The 21321-nt window shown below is 61.2% G+C and overlaps 1 protein-coding gene across 1 annotated transcript in view; it reads left to right on the top strand.

The window, feature by feature from the left end:
• IGFN1 (immunoglobulin like and fibronectin type III domain containing 1) overlaps nt 1–10659 on the top strand; it is a 71113-nt gene extending 60454 nt beyond the window's left edge. The window contains 5 exon segments of the mRNA XM_068164709.1: nt 53–141; nt 1324–1519; nt 5004–5303; nt 7419–7745; nt 10513–10659. Coding sequence (XP_068020810.1) covers nt 53–141; nt 1324–1519; nt 5004–5303; nt 7419–7745; nt 10513–10526 — 926 coding nt within the window. The 3' untranslated portion in view covers nt 10527–10659.
• The last annotated feature ends 10662 nt before the right edge of the window (nt 10660–21321 follow it).

Raw genomic sequence — 21321 nt, 5'->3', positions numbered from 1 at the left:
CCAGCCGTGGTGGCACTGCTCAGCTCCTTGTGGTAACCTCTGCCTTCTCCAGTCCCTGCCAGGCTGCTGATTGATGGCACAGTGAAGAGCACCCTGGTTGTGAGAGCAGGGAACACCATCAAGGTGAAGATTCCCTTTGAGGTGAGTGCCCAGAGCTGTCTGTCTCAGTGCCCAGAGCTGTCTGTCTCAGTGCCCAGTGGCCTCACAGCGCTGCCAGGGCCCAGGGGTGGGAGCTGAGCTGGTGCTTTCCTGCATGGAATTGCTTTACAAGCCCTGGGCAAATCCTGTACCCTGTGCTGTGCTCATGTTCTGCATAAGCATGGAATCATTAAGGCTGGAAAAGCTCTCTGAGAGCATCCAGGCCAACCCCAACCCAACCTCCCCATGGCCACCAAACCCTGGCCCCAAGTGCCATGGCCACAGCTTGCTGCAGCCCCTCCAGCCATGGGGACTCCACCACCTCCCTGGGCAGCCTCTGCCAGGCCCTGACCACTCCTCCAGCAAAGACATTTGGCCTCCTCTCCAACCTCAGCCTCCCCTGGCACAATTTCAGGCCAGGTCCTCTCCTTCTGTCCCCTGAGCCTGGGGAGCAGAGCCCAACCCCCCCGGCTGCAGCCTCCTCTCAGGGAGCTGCAGAGAGCAATGAGGTCTCCCTCAGCCTCCTCTGCTCCAGGCTCAACCCCCCCAGCTCCCTCAGCTGTTCATTTGCACAGTGCCCACCAGACCCCTCCCCAGCCTTGCTGCTCTTCTCTGGCTCCCCTCCAGCCTCTCAATGTCCTTCTTACCCTGTGGCACCAGAACTGAGCCCAGCACTCCAGCTGTGGCCTCCCCAGTGCCCAGCTCAGAGGGACAAACTTCCCTCCTCCTGCTACCCACAGCATCACAGCTCCAGGCCAGGCTGCTGCTGCCCTCCTTGCCCCCCTGGGCACTGCTGGCTCCTCTCCAGCTGCTGGCACCCAGCACCCCCAGGGCCCTTTCTGCTGGGCAGTTTGCAGCCCTCTGCCCCAAGCAGGGGTTGTTGTGACCCAAGTGCAGGACTCAGCCCTTGGCCTTGGTGAACCTCATGACCACCCTGGAGGTGCTCAAGCAAGGTGTGGCCATGGTGGGGTTGGGTTGGTGTTGGCCTGGGGGATCTTGGAGAGCTTTTCCAACCCGAATTCTGGGATGCTATGAGGACTCCACCACCTCCCTGGGCAGCCTGCTCCAGTCCCTGACCCCTCCTGCAGGACAGAAGGTCTCCCTGATCTCCACCTGGGTTAAAGGGGTGAAGACATCAGCTGGAGGCAAACCAAGCAGGCTGTGAGCTGTGCTGTTCCTTCACAGGGATCCCCAGAGCCAGTGGTGACCTGGTTGAAGGATGGGCTTCCTCTTCCCAAGAGGGCTGCCATCAGCACCCAGGATGGCACCAGCCAGCTGCTGGTTGGAGCAGCAGAGTTCAGTGACAGTGGCACCTACACTGTGGAGCTGCAGGATGGGCTGGGGAAGAGAGAGGCCTTCAGCTTCCAAGTCCAAGTCACAGGTACCTCACCCACTGCCCTCTGCCCTGAGGGGGGCTGGGCATGGAGCTCAGCTCAGCATGGGCAGCTCTGGTGCACTGAAGCCATGGAGGCACAGCCCCAGCTGGAGCACAGCCCCAGAGCCCTGGAACAGCAGGGCTTGGAAGGGACCTGCAGAGAACACTGAGTCCAATCCCCCTGGCCAAGCAAGGGGCCCCCAGGGCAGCTCAGACAGGAGCAACCTTCAGCCTGGCCCTGTGCTGTCCCTTGGCTGGGGCTGCAGGACAGAGCAATCTACTGCTGAACCCCAGACCCCTTCCAGAGGGACTCTGCCCCAAGAGGAGAGGTCACACAGCTGGGTGGGGAACACCAAGCAGAGCACTGCAAGCTCTGCACATAGGCCACAACAACCCCATGCAGTGCTACAGGCTGGGGGCAGAGTGGCTGAGAGCAGCCAGGCAGAGAGGGACCTGGGGGTGCTGGTGGATGATAGGCTGAACATGAGCCTGCAGTGTGCCCAGGCAGCCAGGAGGGCCAAGGGCAGCCTGGCCTGCAGCAGGCAGAGTGTGGCCAGCAGGAGCAGGGAGCTCATCCTGCCCTGTGCTCAGCACTGCTGAGGCCACACCTGGAGTCCTGTGTCCAGCTCTGGGCTCCTCAGGTCAGGAAGGAGGTTGAGCTGCTGGAAGGTGTCCAGAGAAGGGCAAGAAAGCTGGGGAGGGGTCTGGGGCACAGCCCTGGGAGGAGAGGCTGAGGGAGCTGGGGTTGCTTAGCCTGGAGAAGAGGAGGCTCAGGGGAGACCTTATCACTCTCTACAACTCCCTGAAGGGAGGTTGTAGACAGGCAGAGGTTGGTCTCTTCTCCCAGGCAGCCAGCACCAGAACAAGAGGCCACAGTCTCAAGCTGTGCCAGGGGAGGTTCAGGTTGGAGGTGAGGAGGAAGTTCTCCACAGAGAGAGTGATTGCCCATTGGGATGTGCTGCCTGGGGAGGTGGTGGAGTCCCCATCCCTGGAGGTGTTCAGGAGGAGACTTGAGAGGGTGCTTGGTGCCACGGGTTAGCTGTTTGGGTGGGTTGGATTGGTTGATGGGTTGGACACCATGATCTTGAAGGTCTCTTCCAACCTGGTTTGGTTTATTCTATTCTAATATTCTATTTCATTCTCTTGCTGACAGGCTGAGGTTAGTGAGCAGCAGGCTGTAGGCCACAGCTCCTCACAAAGAATCATGAGAGATTTGGGTTGAAAAAGGGTCTCTAAGTCCAGCCCCAACCCAACCCCCCCATGGCCACCAACCCCTGGCCCCAAGTGCCATGGCCACAGCTTGCTGCAACCCCTCCAGCCATGGGGACTCCACCACCTCCCTGGGCAGCCTCTGCCAGGCCCTGAGCACTCCTCCAGCAGAGACATTTGGCCTCCTCTCCAACCTCAGCCTCCCCTGGCACAATTTCAGGCCAGTTCCTCTCCTTCTGTCCCCTGAGCCTGGGGAGCAGAGCCCAACCCCCCCTGGCTGCAGCCTCCTCTCAGGGAGCTGCAGAGAGCAATGAGGTCTCCCTCAGCCTCCTCTGCTCCAGGCTCAACCCCCCCAGCTCCCTCAGCTGCTCCTCCCCAGACCCTTCCCCAGCTCTGTTGCCCTTCCCTGGCCCTGCTCCAGCCTCTCAATCTCCTTCCTGCAGTGAGGAGCCCAGAGCTGAACCCAGCACTCAAGCTGTGGCCTCCCCAGTGCCCAGCCCAGGGGCACCAGCCCTGCCCTGCTCCTGCTGCCCACCCCACTGCTGCTCCAGGCCAGGATTCTGTCTCCCTACAAGCTGAGAACATTCAGCTGTGCCAACCCTCACTGACCCCAACCCACAGGAAGGGAAGGAGGCCCTAGCAGTGCAGAGGCAATGCAGCAGAGGTTCAGTCAGCAGCAAATGAGCTCATGGCAGTGGAGAAGGCAGCATCATTTTGTCCCTTCTAATGGCCAGGGTGTTTCCTCAGCACCCAGACACAGAATGGACTCAGAGGGCTCTCTGCTGTGCCTCTTCCCCGGCAGAGGAAGAGTGGTTGGAAGAGGTCCTCAGAGGTCCTCCTGTGCACCCCCTGCAGTCAGCAGGGACATCCCCAGCTGCATCAACCTGCCCAGAGCCCCACCAAGCCTCAGGAGGTTCATGTCATAGTATCACAGTATCAGTCAGGGTTGGAAGGGACCACAGGGATCAGCCAGCCCCAACCCCCCTGCCATGGGCAGGGACACCCCACACTAGATCAGCCTGGCCACAGCCTCAGCCAGCCTGGCCTTAAACACCTCCAGGGACAGGGCCCCAACCACCTCCCTGCACAACCCATCCCAGGCCTTCACCACTCTCATGGGGAAGAACTTCCTCCTCCCCTCCAGCCTCAATCTCCCCACCTCCAGCTTCATTCCATTCCCCCTAGTCCTATCCCTGCCTGAGATCCTGAGCAGTCCCTCCCCAGCCTTCCTGCAGCCCCCTGCAGATCCTGGAAGGCCACAATGAGGTCACCTCAGAGCCTTCTCTTCTCCAGCCTGCACAGCCCCAACTCCTTCAGTCTGTGCTCACAGCAGAGCAGCTCCAGCCCTCTGCTCATCCTCCTGGCCCTGCTCTGGACACCTTCCAGCACCTCCACATCCCTCTTGCCATAGGGGCTCCAGAACTGGAGGCAGGACTCCAGGTGGGGTCTCCCCAGAGCTGAGCAGAGGGGGAGAATCACCTCCCTTGCCCTGCTGGCCACACTTCTCCTGCTGCAGCCCAGGCTCTGCTTGGCTTTGTAGGCTGCAAGTGCAGACTGAGAGCTCCTGGTGAGCTTCTCCTCGCCCAGCACCCCAAAGGCTCTCTCCTCAGGGCTGCTTTCCAGCCTGGATTTGTGCCTGGGATTGCCTCCCCCCAGCTGCAGGACCCTGCCCTTGGTCTTGTTGAACCTCCTGAGGTTGGCTTGTGCCCAGCTCTGCAGCCTGCCCAGGTCCCTCTGGATGGATCCCTTCCCTCCAGCCTGCCCAGGTCCCTCTGGATGGATCCTTTCCCTCCAGCCTGCCCAGGTCCCTCTGGATGGATCCCTTCCCTCCAGCCTGTCCAGGTCCCTCTGGATGGATCCCTTCCCTCCAGCTGCCTGCTGCACCACACAGCTTGGTGCCATCAGCAAACCTGCTGAGGCTGCACTCAGTGCCTCTGTCCATAGCACCCACAGGGATGTTGAGCAAGCCTGGGCCCAGGACTGATCCTGGAATGCTCTGGGCTGGAAGGGATCTCCAAAGCCCATCCAGCCCTAACCCCCTGCACTCAGCAGGGACATCCTCCCCCAGATCAGGCTGCCCAGAGCCCTGTGAGCTTGACCTCGACTATCTCCAGGGCTGGAGCCTCAGCCACCTCCCTGGGCAGCCTGTGCCAGGGCTCCACCACCCTTGTGGTGAAGACCTTCTCCCCCTGGGGCCGCTTCTCCAGCGTGGCCAGGGCCCTGGGGACGGCAATCCCTTCCCCATCCCTGATGTGCATTTGTGTTACCCTCCACCCAACAGATGTCCCACAGCCTCCTGGGCCTCTCCAGCTGGCAGAGAATGTGCCAGGCACCGTGACAGTCACCTGGGAGCCCTCAGCCTCTGAGAAGTGGGAGCGGAACCTCTTCTACACCGTGCTGAAGCGAGAGTCCGAGAAGGGCCGGTGGCACGTGGTGGGAGACCTCATCTACACCAACAAGTTCACCTTCACCCAGCTGATCCCAGGCAGGGATTACTACTTCAGAGTTGTGGCCAAAAGTGAGCTGGGAGCCAGTGGCCCCTCTGAAACACAGCAGCCCTGGAGGATTCGGAGGCCAAAGGGTAACACAGAGCCACGGATGGGCCCCGGGCTGGGGGTGGGGTGAGGGGGTTTGGGGTCTTCTCTGCCTTCCTGCTCTGCTCCTGGGAGTCTTTGGCTGCCCAGAACATAGAGGCAGACCCTAAGGGATGCTGGTGGGGCAGAGCAGGGCAGGGCTGTCCTCTCTGCATGGCCATTGTGCAGGCAGGGCCTTCACTTCCAGGCATGGTCACAGCACCACAGCATGGGAGGGGTTGGAAGGGAGGGGTGGAGTGGATGATGTCCAGAGGTCCCTTCCAATCCCCACCCTGCTGGGATCCTGTTTGGGGAGGAGAAGGCTCCCAGGAGACCTCCTTGTGGCCTTCCAGCATCTTCAGGGGGCTGCAGGAAAGCTGGGGAGGGACTTTGGAGGCTGTCAGGGAGGGATAGGACTGGGGGGGATGGAGCAGAACTAGAAGTGGGGAGATGGAGATTGGCTGTGAGGAAGAAGTTGTTGGGCAGGAGGGTGGTGAGAGCCTGGCCCAGGCTGCCCAGGGAGGTGGTGGAAGCCTCCTGCCTGGAGGTGTTTGCAGCCAGGCTGGAGGTGGCTGTGAGCAAGCTGCTGTGGTGTGAGGTGTCCCTGCCCATGGCAGGGGCTTGGAGCTGGCTGAGCCTTGAGCTCCCTTCCAGCCCTGAGAGTTCTGTGACTCTATGATTCATAGAGGCACAGAATGGTGGTGGTTGAAGTGACCTCTGCAGCTCATCCAGGCCAAGCCCCCTGCCAGAGCAGGGCACCCAGGGCAGGGCACACAGAACACATCCAGACAGGGCTGGAAAGGCTCCAGAGGAGACTCCACAACCTCTCTGGGCAGCCTGCTCCAGGCTCCAGCAGCCTCACACCAAAGTTGTTTCTCCTCCTGTTGAGGTGGAGCCTCCTGGGTTCCAGTTTGTGTCCATTGCCCCTTGGCCTGTCACAGGGAACCACTGGACAGAGCCTGGCCCCTGCTTGCCCCCCACCCTTCAGAGCCTGGCACCATCAGGTCATTGTCATTCACCACAAAGTTCATTCCCAGCCAAAGCTAAAGGTGAAGTGCTGCAGAAACCAAAGACTCTGACTTTAAACTCAATTTCTGGCTAATTTGAGAAGAAATAAGACATGGACCTGCTGGAGGGGGGCCAGAGGAGGCCACAAAGATGATCAGAGGGTTGGAGAACCTCCTGCATGGGGACAGGCCAAGGGAGTTGGAGTTGTGCAGCCTGGAGAAGAGAAGGCTCCAGGGACACCTCAGAGCAGCCTTCCAGCTCTGGTGCCCCCAGCACAAGGAGGACCTGGAGCTGCTGGAGAGGCTCCAGAGGAGGCTATGAAGATGCTCAGAGGCTGCAGAACCTCCCCTGTGGGGCCAGGCTGGGAGAGCTGGGGCTGTGCAGCCTGGAGAAGGTTCCAGGGAGGCCTCAGAGCAACCTTGCAGGAGACTCCAGGAGAGCTGGGAAGGGACTTGGGACAAGGGCTGGGAGGGACAGGCTGAGGAACAATGGCTTTGAGCTGGGAGAGGGGAGACTGAGAGTGGAGAGGAGGAAGAGATTGCTGAGAGTGAGGCTGGGGAGAGCCTGGCACAGGCTGCCCAGTGAGGCTGTGGCTGTCTCCTGCCTGGAGGTACTCAGGACCAGGCTGGATGAGGCCTGGAGCAAGCTGTGCTGGTGGGAGGTGTCCCTGGGCATGGCAGGGGGTTGGAATGGATGATCTTTGAGGTCACTTCCAAGCCAAACCAATCTTGGGTTCTGTGACTCCTCAGCCTGGAAGTTTGTTCCCTTCTCTACCTCTCTGTGCTCAGAACATCCCCAATGATGCTCAATCAGCACAAGCCAAGGAGGGAGGTGTTCAGGACCAGGCTGGATGAGGCCCTGAGCAAGCTGTGCTGGTGGGAGGTGTCCCTGCCCATGGCAGGGGGTTGGGATGGATGATCTTTGAGCTCCCTTCCACCCCAACCCATGCCAGGAGTCTGTGAGACACAGCCACAGCCCCCAGGGCATCTCAGATCCAGAGGCTCCTCGCAGCCAAAAGCTGTGCTGCAGAGCCACTCCTTCACCCCTGCCTGCTGAGGCTGTGGGGCCCTCTCTGAGCATGCTTGGATCTTGCTGTTGTGTTTGTGTCTCCACAGCTCAGTTTGCAGTCAGGGCACAGAGGTACAGGGGGGTTAACCAGAGCCAGCCCCCCAGGATCCTCGTCCCCCTGAGGCCTCACGTGGTGCCCACCGGCAGCGAGTGCCGCATGAGCTGCGCAGTGGGAGGCTACCCCCCTCCCAAGGTGACCTGGTACAAGGACAGCAGAGACCTCTCCAGTGACCCTGCCTACTTCTGCACAAATGACTTTGGGGTCTGCTCCCTGGTGGTGCTGGGGGTCTCCAAGCAGGACGAAGGAGAGTACATGGTGGAAGCCACCAACGCCTCCGGCCGAGCCTTCAGCAGAGCCTTCCTCACCATCAAAGGTAAAGGCTCCTCAGGGCTTCTCCTCCTCCACTCCCTGTGCTGCTTGGAGCCTCACCTGCAGTTCAGAAGCTCAGATGATGACAGCTTGAGCTTCCTCCCCCCCTGCTCCCTTTCCCTAGTAAGGAAAGGGGAAAGGAAAGGGGGTAGGGAAAAGGGGAGGAGGTGAACCTAGGGAAGAAAGAGTCTGGGACTGGTTTGGAAGGAGGAGAGGTAAAGCTCTCAACAGAGGATATCTACAGCAATAGCAGGGAGGGGTCACCAGGGTGAGGGATAAGGATAGACAGGGAAATGCACAAACCCAAACCTGGATGGCCTTGGACTCCCTGGATGGCCTTGGACTCCCTGCATGGCCTTGGACTCCCTGGATGGGAGGGGATTCAGTCCTTCAGAAAGCCTGGATGCAGCTTGGAGAACCAACCCTGAGCCCATGGGCAGTGCAGGAAGCAGCAGCAGCAGCAGCAGCAGCAGCAGCAGCAGCAGCAGAGCTCTCTGGAGCAGTGGAACAGGGAAAGAGAGAGCAGTGAGAGAGGTCTGCCCTTGTTCCAGGCTTGCTGGACAGGAAGGGGAGTGCAAGAGACCACCCAGGGGACCTCTTGTGCTGGTTTGAGCCTTGACTGGAGTTTAAGAGCTGAGGTGATAACAAGTTGAGAATTCCTCCCTCCCCTCTCCCTCCCTTTCCCTAGTAAGTAAAGGGAAAGAAAAGGGGGAAAGAAGAAGAAAAAAGGGTGTAGGGGAAAGGGGAGGAGGTGAACCTAGGGAAGAAAGAGTCTGGGATAGGTTTGGAAGGAGGAGAGGTAAAGCTCTCAACACAGGACAGCAATAGCAATAGCAGGGAGGGGTCACCAGGGTGAGGGATAAGGATAGACAGGGAAATGCACAAACCCAAGCCTGCATGGCCTTGGACTCCCTGGATGGCCTTGGGCTCCCTGGATGGCCTTGGACTCCCTGCATGGCCTTGGACTCCCTGGATGTGAGAGGATTGAGTCCTTCAGAAAGCCTGGATGCAGCTTGGAGAACCAACCCTGAGCCCATGGTCAGTGCAGGAAGCAGCAGCAGCAGCAGCAGAGCTCTCTGGAGCAGTGGAACAGGGAAAGAGAGAGCAGTGAGAGAGGTCTGCCCTGGTTCTGGGCTTGCTGGACAGGAAGGGGGAGTCCATAGACCACCTCTGACCCAGGGGAGCCCTCCTGGGAGAGGGCAAAGCCCTGCTCTGGCACAGCTGCCACTGCCCTTCTGGGCTGCCAGTGGCCATTGCTGGCTCCTGCCCAGCCTCTCCCAGTCCAGGCCCTGGTGAGTGCAGGCACTGAGCACTTCTCTCTGGCTGCTGTTGGGCTTCTTGACTCTGGATCATTCCAGGGCCCCCTTGGAGTGCACCTCCCAGACAGGTGACAACATCAACAGCTGAGGGGAGAGCAGCTGATGTTGTTCCCCTGGGCCTGAGCACAGCCTTCAACAGTGTCCCCACCACAGCCTGGGCTCCAGGCTGGTGACACATGGGGGTGAGGGGTGATGGATGCAGAACTGGCTTGATGGCTGCACCCAGAGAGTGGCTGTCCATGGCTCCATGGCCCAGGGGAGGCCAGGGACAAGCAGAGTCCCTCAGGGATCAGTCCTGGGCCCAGGCTTGTTCAACATCTCTGTGGGTGCCATGGACAGTGGCACTGAGTGCAGCCTCAGCAGGTTTGCTGCTGACACCAAGCTGTGTGGTGCAGCAGACAGCTGGAGGGAAGGGATCCATCCAGAGGGACCTGGACAGGCTGGAGGGAAGGGATCCATCCAGAGGGACCTGGGCAGGCTGGAGGGAAGGGATGCATCCAGAGGGACCTGGGCAGGCTGGAGGGAAGGGATCCATCCAGAGGGACCTGGGCAGGCTGGAGGGAAGGGATCCATCCAGAGGGACCTGGGCAGGCTGCAGAGCTGGGCACAAGCCAACCTCAGGAGGTTCAACAAGACCAAGGGCAGGGTCCTGCAGCTGGGGGGAGGCAACCCCAGGCACAAATCCAGGCTGGAAAGCAGCCCTGAGGAGAGAGCCTTGGGGGTGCTGGGGGAGGAGAAGCTCACCAGGAGCTCTCAGTGTGCACTTGCAGCCCACAAAGCCAAGCAGAGCCTGGGCTGCAGCAGCAGAAGTGTGGCCAGCAGGGCAAGGGAGGTGATTCTCCCCCTCTGCTCAGCTCTGGGGAGACCCCACCTGGAGTCCTGCCTCCAGTTCTGCAGCCCCTATGGCAAGAGGGATGTGGAGGGGCTGGAAGGTGTCCAGAGCAGGGCCAGGAGGATGAGCAGAGGGCTGGAGCTGCTCTGCTGTGAGGACAGACTGAAGGAGTTGGGGCTGTTCAGGCTGGAGAAGAGAAGGCTCTGAGGTGACCTCCTTGTGGCCTTCCAGGATCTGCAGGGGGCTGCAGGAAGGCTGGGGAGGGACTGCTCAGGCTCTCAGGCAGTGCTAGGACTAGGGGGAATGGAATGGAGCTGGAGGTGGGGAGATTGAGGCTGGAGGGGAGGAGGAAGTTCTTCCCCATGAGAGTGGTGAAGGCCTGGGATGGGTTGTGCAGGGAGGTGGTTGGGGCTCTGTCCCTGGAGGTGTTTAAGGCCAGGCTGGCTGAGGCTCTGGCCAGGCTGATGTAGTGTGGGGTGTCCCTGCCCATGGCAGGGGGGTTGGGGCTGGCTGATCCCTGTGGTCCCTTCCAACCCTGACTGATACTACTACTCTGACACTGCTATGACTCTCTCCCTCCCTGCAGTGCTGAGCTGCTTCTCTTTCTTTCTCACTTTCAGACTCCACCCTGTAGCCTGACCCTCCTGAGAGCATCTCTGCACCACCCCCTGCACTGAGAGCTGCCCAGGGGTTGCCCTTTGGACAAGATGCTGCATTTTATTCAGAAGGAGGGGTAAAAAAAATCCACCCAACAAGCTTCAAGAGAATTGTGGCTCTGTGATGCTGATGGCTTCCACCAGCCCTCTCAAACACAGAGGAGAAGCTTCAGGGGCATTGGAGATGGGAGGAAAAATAACTGGGCAAAATCAAACCTTCCATGGGGAAAGAACTAATCCCAGAGGGCCAGGCTGGGAGGGACCCCAAGCACCATCCAGGGGCTGGTGGAGCTGCAGGGAGCTGCCCCTGCAGCCTGGCAGCAGGACAGCTGTGGGCATCACCTCCCCTGCCTTGGCCAGGGCAGGGTGCTGAGCCCAGCTGCTGCCTCTTGGCCCTGGGCAAGGAGGCTTGGGGCAGATGCTGGCTGAGGGGAACACTTATTCCTAGCATGGGCCCTAGCCCTTGGGCTGCCCCAGCCCCAGCAGCTCCTGCCCAGGGAGTTTAAGGCTCAGGATGGAAACTCTGCCCACAGGGAGGGTTGGATGAGAGGGGTCTGAGAGCTGGGGAGTGCACAGCTGCTGCCTGAGCAGCAGAGCACAGAGCCCCAGAGGGCCAGGCTGGGAGGGACCCCAAGGCTCAGCTGCTCCAAGCTTCCCAGGGGCTGGTGGAGCTGCAGGGAGCTGCCCCAGCAGCCTGGCAGGCTGAGGCTGAAAGCTGTGCAGGGAATCCCCCCCTGCCCTTGGGAGCTGATTCCAGCCTCTGCCTGCTCCTGGGGACACATTTGCTGCTGCAGCCCAGTGGGAATGTCCCCAGCAGGCATTGTCCCCAGCAGCCCTTGGCTCCTGCATGGGCCAAAGGGAGTCTGCCTCCTCCTGGCAGCCCCCCTGGCTGTCCTGCTCCCTGGCAGTGAGGCCTCCCCTCAGCCTGCTCCAGGCTGCTCAATCTCCTGCACCACAAACCTGCTCCCAGCCTGCAACAAGAATATTCCTTGTCACCAGAGGTGTGGGAGCTGGCCCCCAGCAGGTGGATTGCTGCTGTGCAGCAATCATTTCCAGGTGACCCTCAGATGGGTTCCTAATCCCTGTAGCAGCAGAGCTGTGTGCATGGCACTGCCAGCATCAGGCAGTCCCACAGTGGGGGGAGTTGGAAAGGACCTCTGGAGAGCACTGATGCCAACCCCCCTGCCAGGGCAGGGCACACAGAACACATCCAGGAGGGGCTTGGAAGCCTCCACCCCAGGAGACTCCACAACCTCTCTGGGCAGCCTGCTCCAGGCTCCAGCAGCCTCACACCAAGGAAGTTTCTCCTCCTGTTGAGGTGGAGCCTGCTGGGTTCCAGTTTGTGCCCATTGCTCCTTGTCCTGTCCCTGGGCACCACTGAGCAGAGCCTGGCCCCTGCTTGCCCCCTGCCCCACAGACATCTGTGAAGATCAATGAGATTCCCTCCCAGCCTGTGCTGCTTTGGAGCTTCCTCTCTGCTCATGGAGGAGCAGAAGCAGCACAGCTGTGAGGCTGTCAGGAGGTTGTGCTCCTGTCTCAGGGAGCTGATGGAGTGGCAGAGCAGAGCTGTCTGCAGCCATGCAAATCACCTTCCACCTGGAAATCACTCCCATGGCACTCACTGCTCAGGCAGCCCCCAGGCAGGTGATCACAGAACCATGGAATTGTCCTGGCTGGCAAAGCTCTCTGAGCTCCCCCAGGCCAGCCCCAACCCAACCCCCCCATGGCCACCAACCCCTGGCCCCAGCTGCCATGGCCACAGCTTGCTGCAACCCCTCCAGCCATGGGGACTCCACCACCTCCCTGGGCAGCCTCTGCCAGGCCCTGACCACTCCTCCAGCAAAGACATTTGGCCTCCTCTCCAACCTCAGCCTCCCCTGGCACAATTTCAGGCCAGTTCTTCTCCTTCTGTCCCCTGAGCCTGGGGAGCAGAGCCCAACCCCCACTGGCTGCAGCCTCCTCTCAGGGAGCTGCAGAGAGCAATGAGGTCTCCCTCAGCCTCCTCTGCTCCAGGCTCAACCCCCCCAGCTCCCTCAGCTGCTCCTCCCCAGACCCTTCCCCAGCTCTGTTGCCCTTCCCTGGCCCTGCTCCAGCCTCTCAATCTCATTCCTGCAGTGAGGAGCCCAGAGCTGAACCCAGCACTCAAGCTGTGGCCTCCCCAGGGGCACCATCCCTGCCCTGCTGCTGCTGCTCACCCCAGTGCTGCTCCAGGCCAGGCTGCTGCTGCCCTTCCTGCCCCCCCTGGGCACCCCCTGGCTCCTCTCCAGCTGCTCTTTACCCCCAGGGCTTTTCCCACTTGACAGTTTCCAGCCAGCCTGCCCCCAGCCTGGGGTGCCCATGGGGTTATTGTCACCCAGGTGCAGGACCTGGATCTTGGCCATGGTGACCCTGAGGCAGCCTGGGGCTGCTGGTGAGTGGCTCTGCTGCAGCCCCTGCAGTGCTCAGCCTCTGCTGGCCCTTCCCTGGCAGCCTCTCCCCTACATTCCCCTCGGATGAGGGAGCCCCAGGCCCTGCTGAGTGGAGCTTGACTCTGCCAGGGGGTTGTGAGCCCTGCCCTGAGCTGGGAGGGACAGCAGAGCTCTGCTGCTGGCTCCCACCCCAGGCGGAGGCTGTGGGGCGTTGGGGCTGCGCTGAGCCATGGCTCTGCCCTGGGCTTTCCCCGGGGCTCAGAGGAAGGGCTGGGCCTGCCTGACACTGATGTGTGTGTCAGAGCAGAGCCTCAGCAGCTGTGACAGCTTGGGGTGGACCACCTGGGCAGCAGGTCTCAACAGAGCAGGAGCCAAATGCCCTCTTTGCCCCTGAGCTGCTGCTGCTGGATCCTGTCAGGGCAGGAGGCAGCTCCTGACGCAGCAGCCTTGGCCCTGGCTGTGCTTGGGGTGCTCAGATCATCTGCCAGAGGAAAATGCTTCTGCTGTTAGGACTCTGAGAGCTTTGGTGGCCTGGAGAGCAAGGTCAGGTCTGGAGCCCTCAAGACAGGAAGGACATGGACCTGATGGAGAGGGTCCAGAGGGGAGGGACGGGGAAATGCTCAGGGGGATGGAGAACCTCTGCTGTGAGGACAGGCTGGGAGAGCTGGGGCTGTGCAGCCTGGAGAAGAGAAGGCTCCAGGGAGACCTCAGAGCAGCTCTGCAGTGCCTGAAGGGGCTATAAGAAACATGGGGAGAGTCTGTTCCCTGCAGGGCCAGGCCCAGGGGCAATGGCTTCAAAGCAGAGCAGAGCAGATGGAGATTGGATGTGAGGAACAAGTTCTGCAGCAGGAGGCTGCTGGAACACTGCAGCAGGTGCCCAGGGAGAGGGTTTGAGGCTCCAGCCCTGGAGCTACTCCAGGTGAGGCTGGAGAGGGCTCTGGGTGACCTGACCCAGTGGAGGATGTCCCTGCTGGCTGCAGGGGTTGGGCTGGAGGAGCTGTGGGGGTCTCAGAGCATTCTATGGTGCTGTGATCAGCTCTCAGAAGCCAGCAGAGCTTTCCCAGCCTGCATTCTGAGTGCTGGTGTCAGCCCCAGGGACTCTCTGGGCCTCTCTCCTTCCTTTTGGGTTCTCCTTTCTTAGGCCTAGCTGAGCAAAGGCTTTTTGCCACCCACTGCAGTTGCTGGCCAGGGCTCTGTGGGACAGGAGGTCTCTGCATCTGCCTCTGAAGGCTGCCTGGATTAGAGCCCAGGGCTGGGGAGGAGCAGCTGAGGGAGCTGGGGGTGCTGAGCCTGGAGCAGAGGAGGCTGAGGGAGACCTCATTGCTCTCTGCAGCTCCCTGAGAGGAGGCTGCAGCCAGGGGGGGTTGGGCTCTGCTCCCAAGCTGCAAATGACAGGATGAGAGGAATCAGCCTCAGCATGGCCCAGGGCAGGTTTGGGTTGGACTTGAGGAACAATGTGTACCCCAGAAGTGCTGTCAAGGCCTGGCTCAGGCTGCCCAGGGGGGTGATGGAGAACCTGGAGGGGTTTCAAAGCCCTGGAGATGTGGTGCTGAGGGCCCTGGCAGTGCTGGGTTGATGGTTGGACTCCATGACCCTCCAGGTGATTCTGTGACCCCTGGTCTGCTCTGCCTCTCAGCTAGGCTCAGCTGCTCCAGGCCTCATCCAGCCTGGTCCTGAACCCAGCCCAAGCACCCACCCAGAGCTCACAACCTCAGCCCTGCTGCTGCTCAGCCACTGCCACTGAGCCACCTCCCTCAGCACCACATCCACAGCTCCCTTCAACACCCCCAGGGCTGGATGGGGACTCCACCACCTCCCTGGGCAGCCTGTGCCAGGCTCTCCCCAGCCCCCTGTGGGGATGCAGCTGGCAGTGCCTCAGCAGGGCCTGGCTGAGCTGTGCATGAGCAGCCCATGAGGGTCCCTTTGTCCTCAGGGGTCAGAGCCCATGCCCCTGGCAGGGCAAGCTGGTGCTCAGCTGACCCTGGGGAGTGCCTGGAGCAGCGGCTGCCACCCCAGCCCCTGGAGCTGGCTGCTGCAGGAGGGAACCAGCTGGCCCCTGGAGATGGCCCTGCTCAGCAGGGAGAGGCAGGCTCTGCAGCAGGTCCCAGCCCTTCCTCTCCAGGGAGTGGAGCTGTAGGACTGCAGAGCCCTCCAGGCCTCCCCAGGGACTGTGCAGGGAGGCTTTGCAGCCTGGGAGGCTCTGCAGCCCCAGCTCCTTCGGGGGCTTGGGGCCCTTTGGAGTCCCAGCAGCACAGAATGGCTTAGGTTGGAAGGGACCTTGGAGATCACCTGCTCCAACCTCCCCACCATGCAACATCCTCCTTGAGGCTGTGTTGAAGAGCTGCCACTGGCCTGGCTCTCCTCTAGCTGGAGGCTTGAACAGTTCCTCTCTGGATGAGATGAGGAAGAAATTCTTTCCAGTGTGTGTGGGGGAGCAGTGGGACAGGTTGCTCAAAGGATCTGTGGTTGCCCCCTGCCTGGAGGGGTTTAAGCCCAGGCTGGATGAGGCTTTGAGCAGCCTGCTGCAGTGGGAGGTTGGAACTGGAAGGTCCCTTCCCACCCAACCCATTCTGCAGCTCCTGGGAGCCCTGGCAGCCTCTCCCCAGATCCTGGAGGCTGATGCTCTCCTGTAGGCTCCTGTAGCTCACATCCAAACAGCAGCAGCTCTGCTTCCAAAGACCTTTTGCTCCTGTCCAGAGCCACTGGAAATACAGCCCAGGGCTTGGCTGCTGCTGGAGGTCTCAGAGGGAGGTGAGGAAGGCAACTTCACCTCCCCCTGAGGGGGCTGCAGGGAGGCAGCAGGAGCAGGGCAGGGATTGAGCCCCTGGACTGGGCACTGCTGAGGCCACTCCTCAAACCCTGGGGTCACCTCTGGGCTCCTCACTCCAAAAGGACATTGAGAGGCTGGAGCAGGGCCAGGGAAGGGCAACAGAGCTGGGGAAGGGTCTGGGGAAGAGGGCTGGGGAGGAGCAGCTGAGGGAGCTGGGGGGGTTGAGCCTGGAGCAGAGGAGGCTGAGGGAGACCTCATTGCTCTCTGCAGCTCCCTGAGAGGAGGCTGCAGCCAGGGGGGGTTGGGCTCTGCTCCCCAGGCTCAGGGGACAGAAGGAGAGGAACTGGCCTGAAATTGTGCCAGGGGAGGTTCAGGTTGGAGATTAGGGGAAAATCCTTCCCAGAAAGGGTCCTCAGGCCCTGGCAGAGGCTCCCCAGGGAGGTGGTGGAGTCCCCATCCAGCCCTGGGGGTGTTGAAGGGAGCTGTGGATGTGGTGCTGAGGGAGGTGGCTCAGTGGCAGTGGCTGAGCAGCAGCAGGGCTGAGGTTGTGAGCCCTGGGTGGGTGCTTGGGCTGGGTGCTCTCAAAGGTCTCTTCTAACCTCAACAGCTCCAAGTTCCTATGATCCTAGGAGGGCTGCCAAGACTCCAGTGCAGGTGGAAGGCTGGGGCTGGCTGACATGGCTCAGCTCCTGTCACACTGGCCAGGCCCAGCCCAGCAGCTGCCTGGCTGCCAGCTCCTGTGGGGAGACACTTGGAGGGTGAGGAAAGCTCCTGGAGCAGGACACTGAGCTTGGACCTAGGGGAAGCCACAGCCCCCACCCTGCCCCACTGCATAAACTGCCCTGGGTGGGTGACCAGAGGGGCTGGATCCTGCAGCTCAGGCACCCAGGAGCTGCTCCTCATCCTCCAGCCACACAGCCTGAGCTGAACCTCTCACAGGGAGGAACTGCAGGACACAGGACAAGGAGTCAGGGAAGGGGAAGGGGAAGGCCTCTTGGCTCTGCAGCTGCAGGGTTGTGATGAGTTGGGTTTGGTGCCAGAGCAATGAAGTGCAGGCTCAGGCCAAGATCATAGAATTGGTTGGGTTGGCAAAAGCCTCTGAGCTCATCCAGGCAACCCCAACCCAACCCCCCCATGGCCACCAAGCCATGGCCCCAAGTGCCATGGCCACAGCTTGCTGCAACCCCTCCAGCCATGGGGACTCCCTGGGCAGCCTCTGCCAAGCCCTGGTTTGATCCCAGGGAATCCAAAGGCATTGGATCTCTCCATCCACCAGGCCTGCCTGGGGGAGGGCAGACACAGAGCTGGGTGGAGGAACAAGCTGGACACATTTCCAGCCTCTCTTGCTCTCAGATCTGCTCTGGTTGCAGGTGCTCTGGGGGACATCAAGAGCAGGAATGATGCTCCCAAGGGCTCTACTTCTACCAGGTCCCAAGTCCCTCCCCTCTGTGCTTGAGGGTTTGGGATGCTCTGGGGGTGTGGACACCTTCCCCACATCTCCCTGGCCCTGGAGGTCTCTCTGTGCCCTGTCAGTGCCACTGAGGCTGGAATCTCTTTGCTGCTCTAGCACAGCCCCTTGGTGAGTTAGAGGGGGCCAGGCACTGAGGCATTGCCTGGGCTGGGCACCCTCAAGTGCTCTGGGGCACCAAAGCTGAAGCTCTGCTGCAGCTGGCAATGCAAAGAGGTAAAACTGGACAAGTTTGGAGGATTTCAGGACCCTCTGCAGCATCTCAGCAGTGATCCAGCAGCTGATGGGAGTCCAGCAGCTGCCCACATCCCTCCTCAGCCTCTCCTGCTTTAGGCAGTGGGTGCAAAGCTGCAGCTCACAGAGCACTTCCCCACCCTGTGCTCATCCCCACAGTGCTCACCCAGGGCAGGTTTAGAATCCCAGAGCTGTCAGGGCTGGAAGGGAGCTCGAGGCTCAGCCAGCTCCAAGCCCCTGCCATGGGCAGGGACACCTCACACCACAGCAGCTTGCTCACAGCCACCTCCAGCCTGGCTGCAAACACCTCCAGGCAGGAGGCTTCCACCACCTCCCTGGGCAGCCTGGGCCAGGCTCTCACCACCCTCCTGCCCAACAACTTCTTCCTCACAGCCAATCTCCAGCTCCCCACTTCTAGTTCTGCTCCATCCCCCCCAGTCCTATCCCTCCCTCACACCCTCCAAAGTCCCTCCCCAGCTTTCCTGCAGCCCCCTGCAGCTCCTGGCAGGCCACAAGGAGGTCTCCTGGGAGCCTTCCTGGGACACCTCACACCACAGCAGGTTGCTCTGGCCTCACTCCAGCAGCTCTGAGTCCTCCTCCTGCTTTGGACACCGCAGCTGGAGGCAGGATTGGAGGTGAGGTCTCAGCAGAGCAGAGCCAAGGGGCAGAATCTCCTCTCCTGCCCTGCTGCCCACACTGCTCAGGCTGCAGCCAGCACACAGCTGAGGGCACTGCTGGCTCCTGGGGACCTTCTCAGCACTCTGTACCCCCAAGTCTCTTCCTCCAGGGCTGCTCTCAAGCCATAGAATCACAGAACCACAGAGCTGTCAGGGCTGGAAGAGAGCTCAAGGCTCAGCCAGCTCCAAGCCCCTGCCATGGCCAGGGACACCTCACACCACAGCAGCTTGCTCACAGCCACCTCCAGCCTGGCTGCAAACACCTCCAAGCAGGAGGCTTCCACCACCTCCCTGGGCAGCCTGGGCCAGGCTCTCACCACCCTCCTGCCCAACAACTTCTTCCTCACAGCCAATCTCCAGCTCCCCACTTCTAGTTCTGCTCCATCCCCCCCAGTCCTGTCCCTCCCTCACAACCTCCAAAGTCCCTCCCCAGCTTTCCTGCAGCCCCCTGCAGATCCTGGAAGGCCACAAGGAGGTCTCCTGGGAGCCTTCTCCTCTCCACACTGAACATCCCCAACTCCCTTTGCTGCAGGGCAGCGTGGGGCAGGAGGTTCCCATGTTGTGTGTCACCCCCAAGAGCCCCACTGCTGATGCTGGCAGTGCAGAGCTGGCTGGAGCTGCCCCCCAGGCCATCCCCCCCCCTGCCTGCCCTGGGAACATGAAAGACAAAGCAAAAGCACTGCAGTGAGGCTGCTGAGGCCAGGGGAGGTGGATGCAGTGTGGAGAGCATCTCCAGCCTGTGGGCCACAGCTGTGGGACTGAGCTGAGGGCTGCTGTGTCTGATGGAGCCAGCACAGGCCAGGCAGCAGCAGCTCAGTGCAGGGTGATGCTGTGTGAGCTCAGCAAGGCTGGCAGCAGCCTCAGGAGGCACTTTTGGCTCACAGAGGAGATCCTCTTAAGCCACAGGGAGCTGAAGTGTTTGCACAGAGATAAGGAGATCACCAGAACCTCTGTGCAGCTCATCTGCTCTGCTTGCTGTCAGGAGGCAGCTTGAATGCCTCCAGCTTCAGCTCTTTCCCTCTGCCCAGCCCAGCCCTGGCACCACAGCAGGGTTGGGGGGTCTGTGCCCTGGGCTGTGGTGCTCCAAGGGGTCAGAGCCATCTGCCAGCTCCACCAGAGAGGCTCCTGCTGGAATGAGGCTTGAGTCCAAGCACCAGGGCAGCAAGCTGCACTGTGCTGGTGCTGGCTGATGTTTGCTTCCCTCACAGGAGCCACTGGCTCCTCCTCGCCCTGGGCAGGCACAGCCTTCTCCAGCAGGGGCAGATTTGCCTGACAGACCCAGAGGCAGTGACCTGCGAGGTTTTGTTACCCTGCAAGTGACATTCCCTCCTGCTTGCTCCCTCCTGGGCAAGCTAAGCCACTCTCTGCCCTGGCCCAAGCCTCTGCTCTGGGCAATGCCATTCCCTCTGGCTGCTGTGACTGCTCAGCTCCATCTGGGCAAACCCAGGATCCTCTGCCCCCTGTCCCCCTCCTCTCCCTCACACACTGTACCCCAACTCCTTCACAGAATCACAGAAGGGACCTCCAGAGATCATCCAGTCCAAGCCCCTGCCAGGGCAGGGGCACCCAGGGCAGGGCACAGAGCACATCCAGGAGGGGCTGGAAGCCTCCAGAGCAGGAGACTCCACAACCTCTCTGGGCAGCCTGCTCCAGGCTCCAGCAGCCTCACACCAAAGAAGTTTCTCCTCCTGTTGATTTGGAACCTCCTGGGCTCCAGTTTGTGTCCACTGCCTCTTGTCCTGCCTCAGGACAGCCCTGAGCAGAGCCTGGCCCCTGCTTGCCCCCCACCCTTCAGATACCTGCAGACATTGATCAGATCCCTCTCAGCCTTCTCTTCTCCAGGCTCAACACCCCCAGGGCCCTCAGCCTCTCCTCAGCACAGAGACATCCCAGCCCCTTCATCATCCTCACAGCCTTCCCTGGACTCTCTCCAGCAGTTCCCTGTCCCTCTTGAACTGGGGGAGCCCAGAGCCAGACACAGTGCTCCAGGTGTATCACAGCATCACCAAGGTTGGGAGAGACAGTCTAAGGACGGCAGAGCAGAGGTGGAGCCGAACCTCCCTTGCCCTGCCGGCCACACGCTTCTCCATGCCCCCCAGGAGAGCGTTCGTGTCCTTGGGCACAAGGGCACAGCGGCGGTGCCAGGCTGGGGCTGCTCAGCGTCCTGCAGCGCCTGCCCCTGCCCTGCCCCTGCCTCCGCCCCGGCCCTGGGGGTGCCAGCCGGCGGCTTTGTTCTCGCCCGCTGCACGGCGAGCAGATGAAAGCCGAGCGTGAGGGATAATTTATAGCCAGCTTGGGACAGAGATTTGGCAGGGCCGAGCACGCCAGGAGATGTGGCAATGCCCCGGGAGCTGCTTATCAAACGCCGCTTGGAAGGCTGAGCAGGGAACGCAAGGGCAGGGCGGAGTTGCTCAACGCCGGCAGAGGATGCACAGCCCGGGACACGTGTTGGGGAGCCGGGAGCTGAGAGCTGCCCTCCGCAAACCCGTCCAGCAAGGGCGGGCAGAGCTTCGGCAGCCTGGGTCTGAAGGGCAGAGAGGCTGCGGAGTGCCCTGGCACAGCCCCCCGCAGGCTGCCAGGGCAGGGCAGGGCAGGGCAGGGCAGGGCAGGGCAGGGCAGGCTGGGAGAGCTGCTCAGAGAATCAGCAAGGCTGGAAAAGACCCCAGGGATCAGCAAGTGTCCAAGCTGCCATCCAACACCTCCTGACAACCAAACCATGGCTCCAAGGGCCACATCCAATCCCCTCTGGAGCACCTCCAGGGATGGGGACTCCACCACCTCCCTGGGCAGCACATCCCAAGGGCCAACAACTCTCTCTGGGAAGAACTTTCTCCTCCCCTCCAGCCTCAACCTCCCCTGGCACAGCTTGAGACTGTGTCCTCTTGTTCTGGATCTGGCTGCCTGGGAGAAGAGCCCAACCCCCACCTGGCTCCAACCTCCCTGCAGGGAGTTGCAGAGAGCAAGAAGGTCTCCCCTGAGCCTCCTCTTCTGCAGGCTAAGCAACCCCAGCTCCCTCAGCCTCTCCTCCCAGGGCTGTGCCCCAGACCCCTCCCCAGCTTTGTTGCCCTTCTCTGGACACCTTCCAGCAGCTCAACCTCTTTCCTGACCTGAGGGGCCCAGAACTGGACACAGGACTCCAGGTGTGGCCTCAGCAGTGCTGAGCACAGGGCAGGATGAGCTCCCTGCTCCTGCTGGCCACACTCTGCCTGCTGCAGG

The sequence above is a fragment of the Melanerpes formicivorus genome, unplaced genomic scaffold (assembly GCF_026170545.1).
Source record: "Melanerpes formicivorus ecotype bairdi unplaced genomic scaffold, bMelFor1.0.p_v2 SCAF_82, whole genome shotgun sequence".
NCBI lineage: Eukaryota > Metazoa > Chordata > Aves > Piciformes > Picidae > Melanerpes > Melanerpes formicivorus.
Note: the sequence above shows the minus strand (reverse complement) of the source record. Positions and strands in the feature narration are given on the sequence as shown.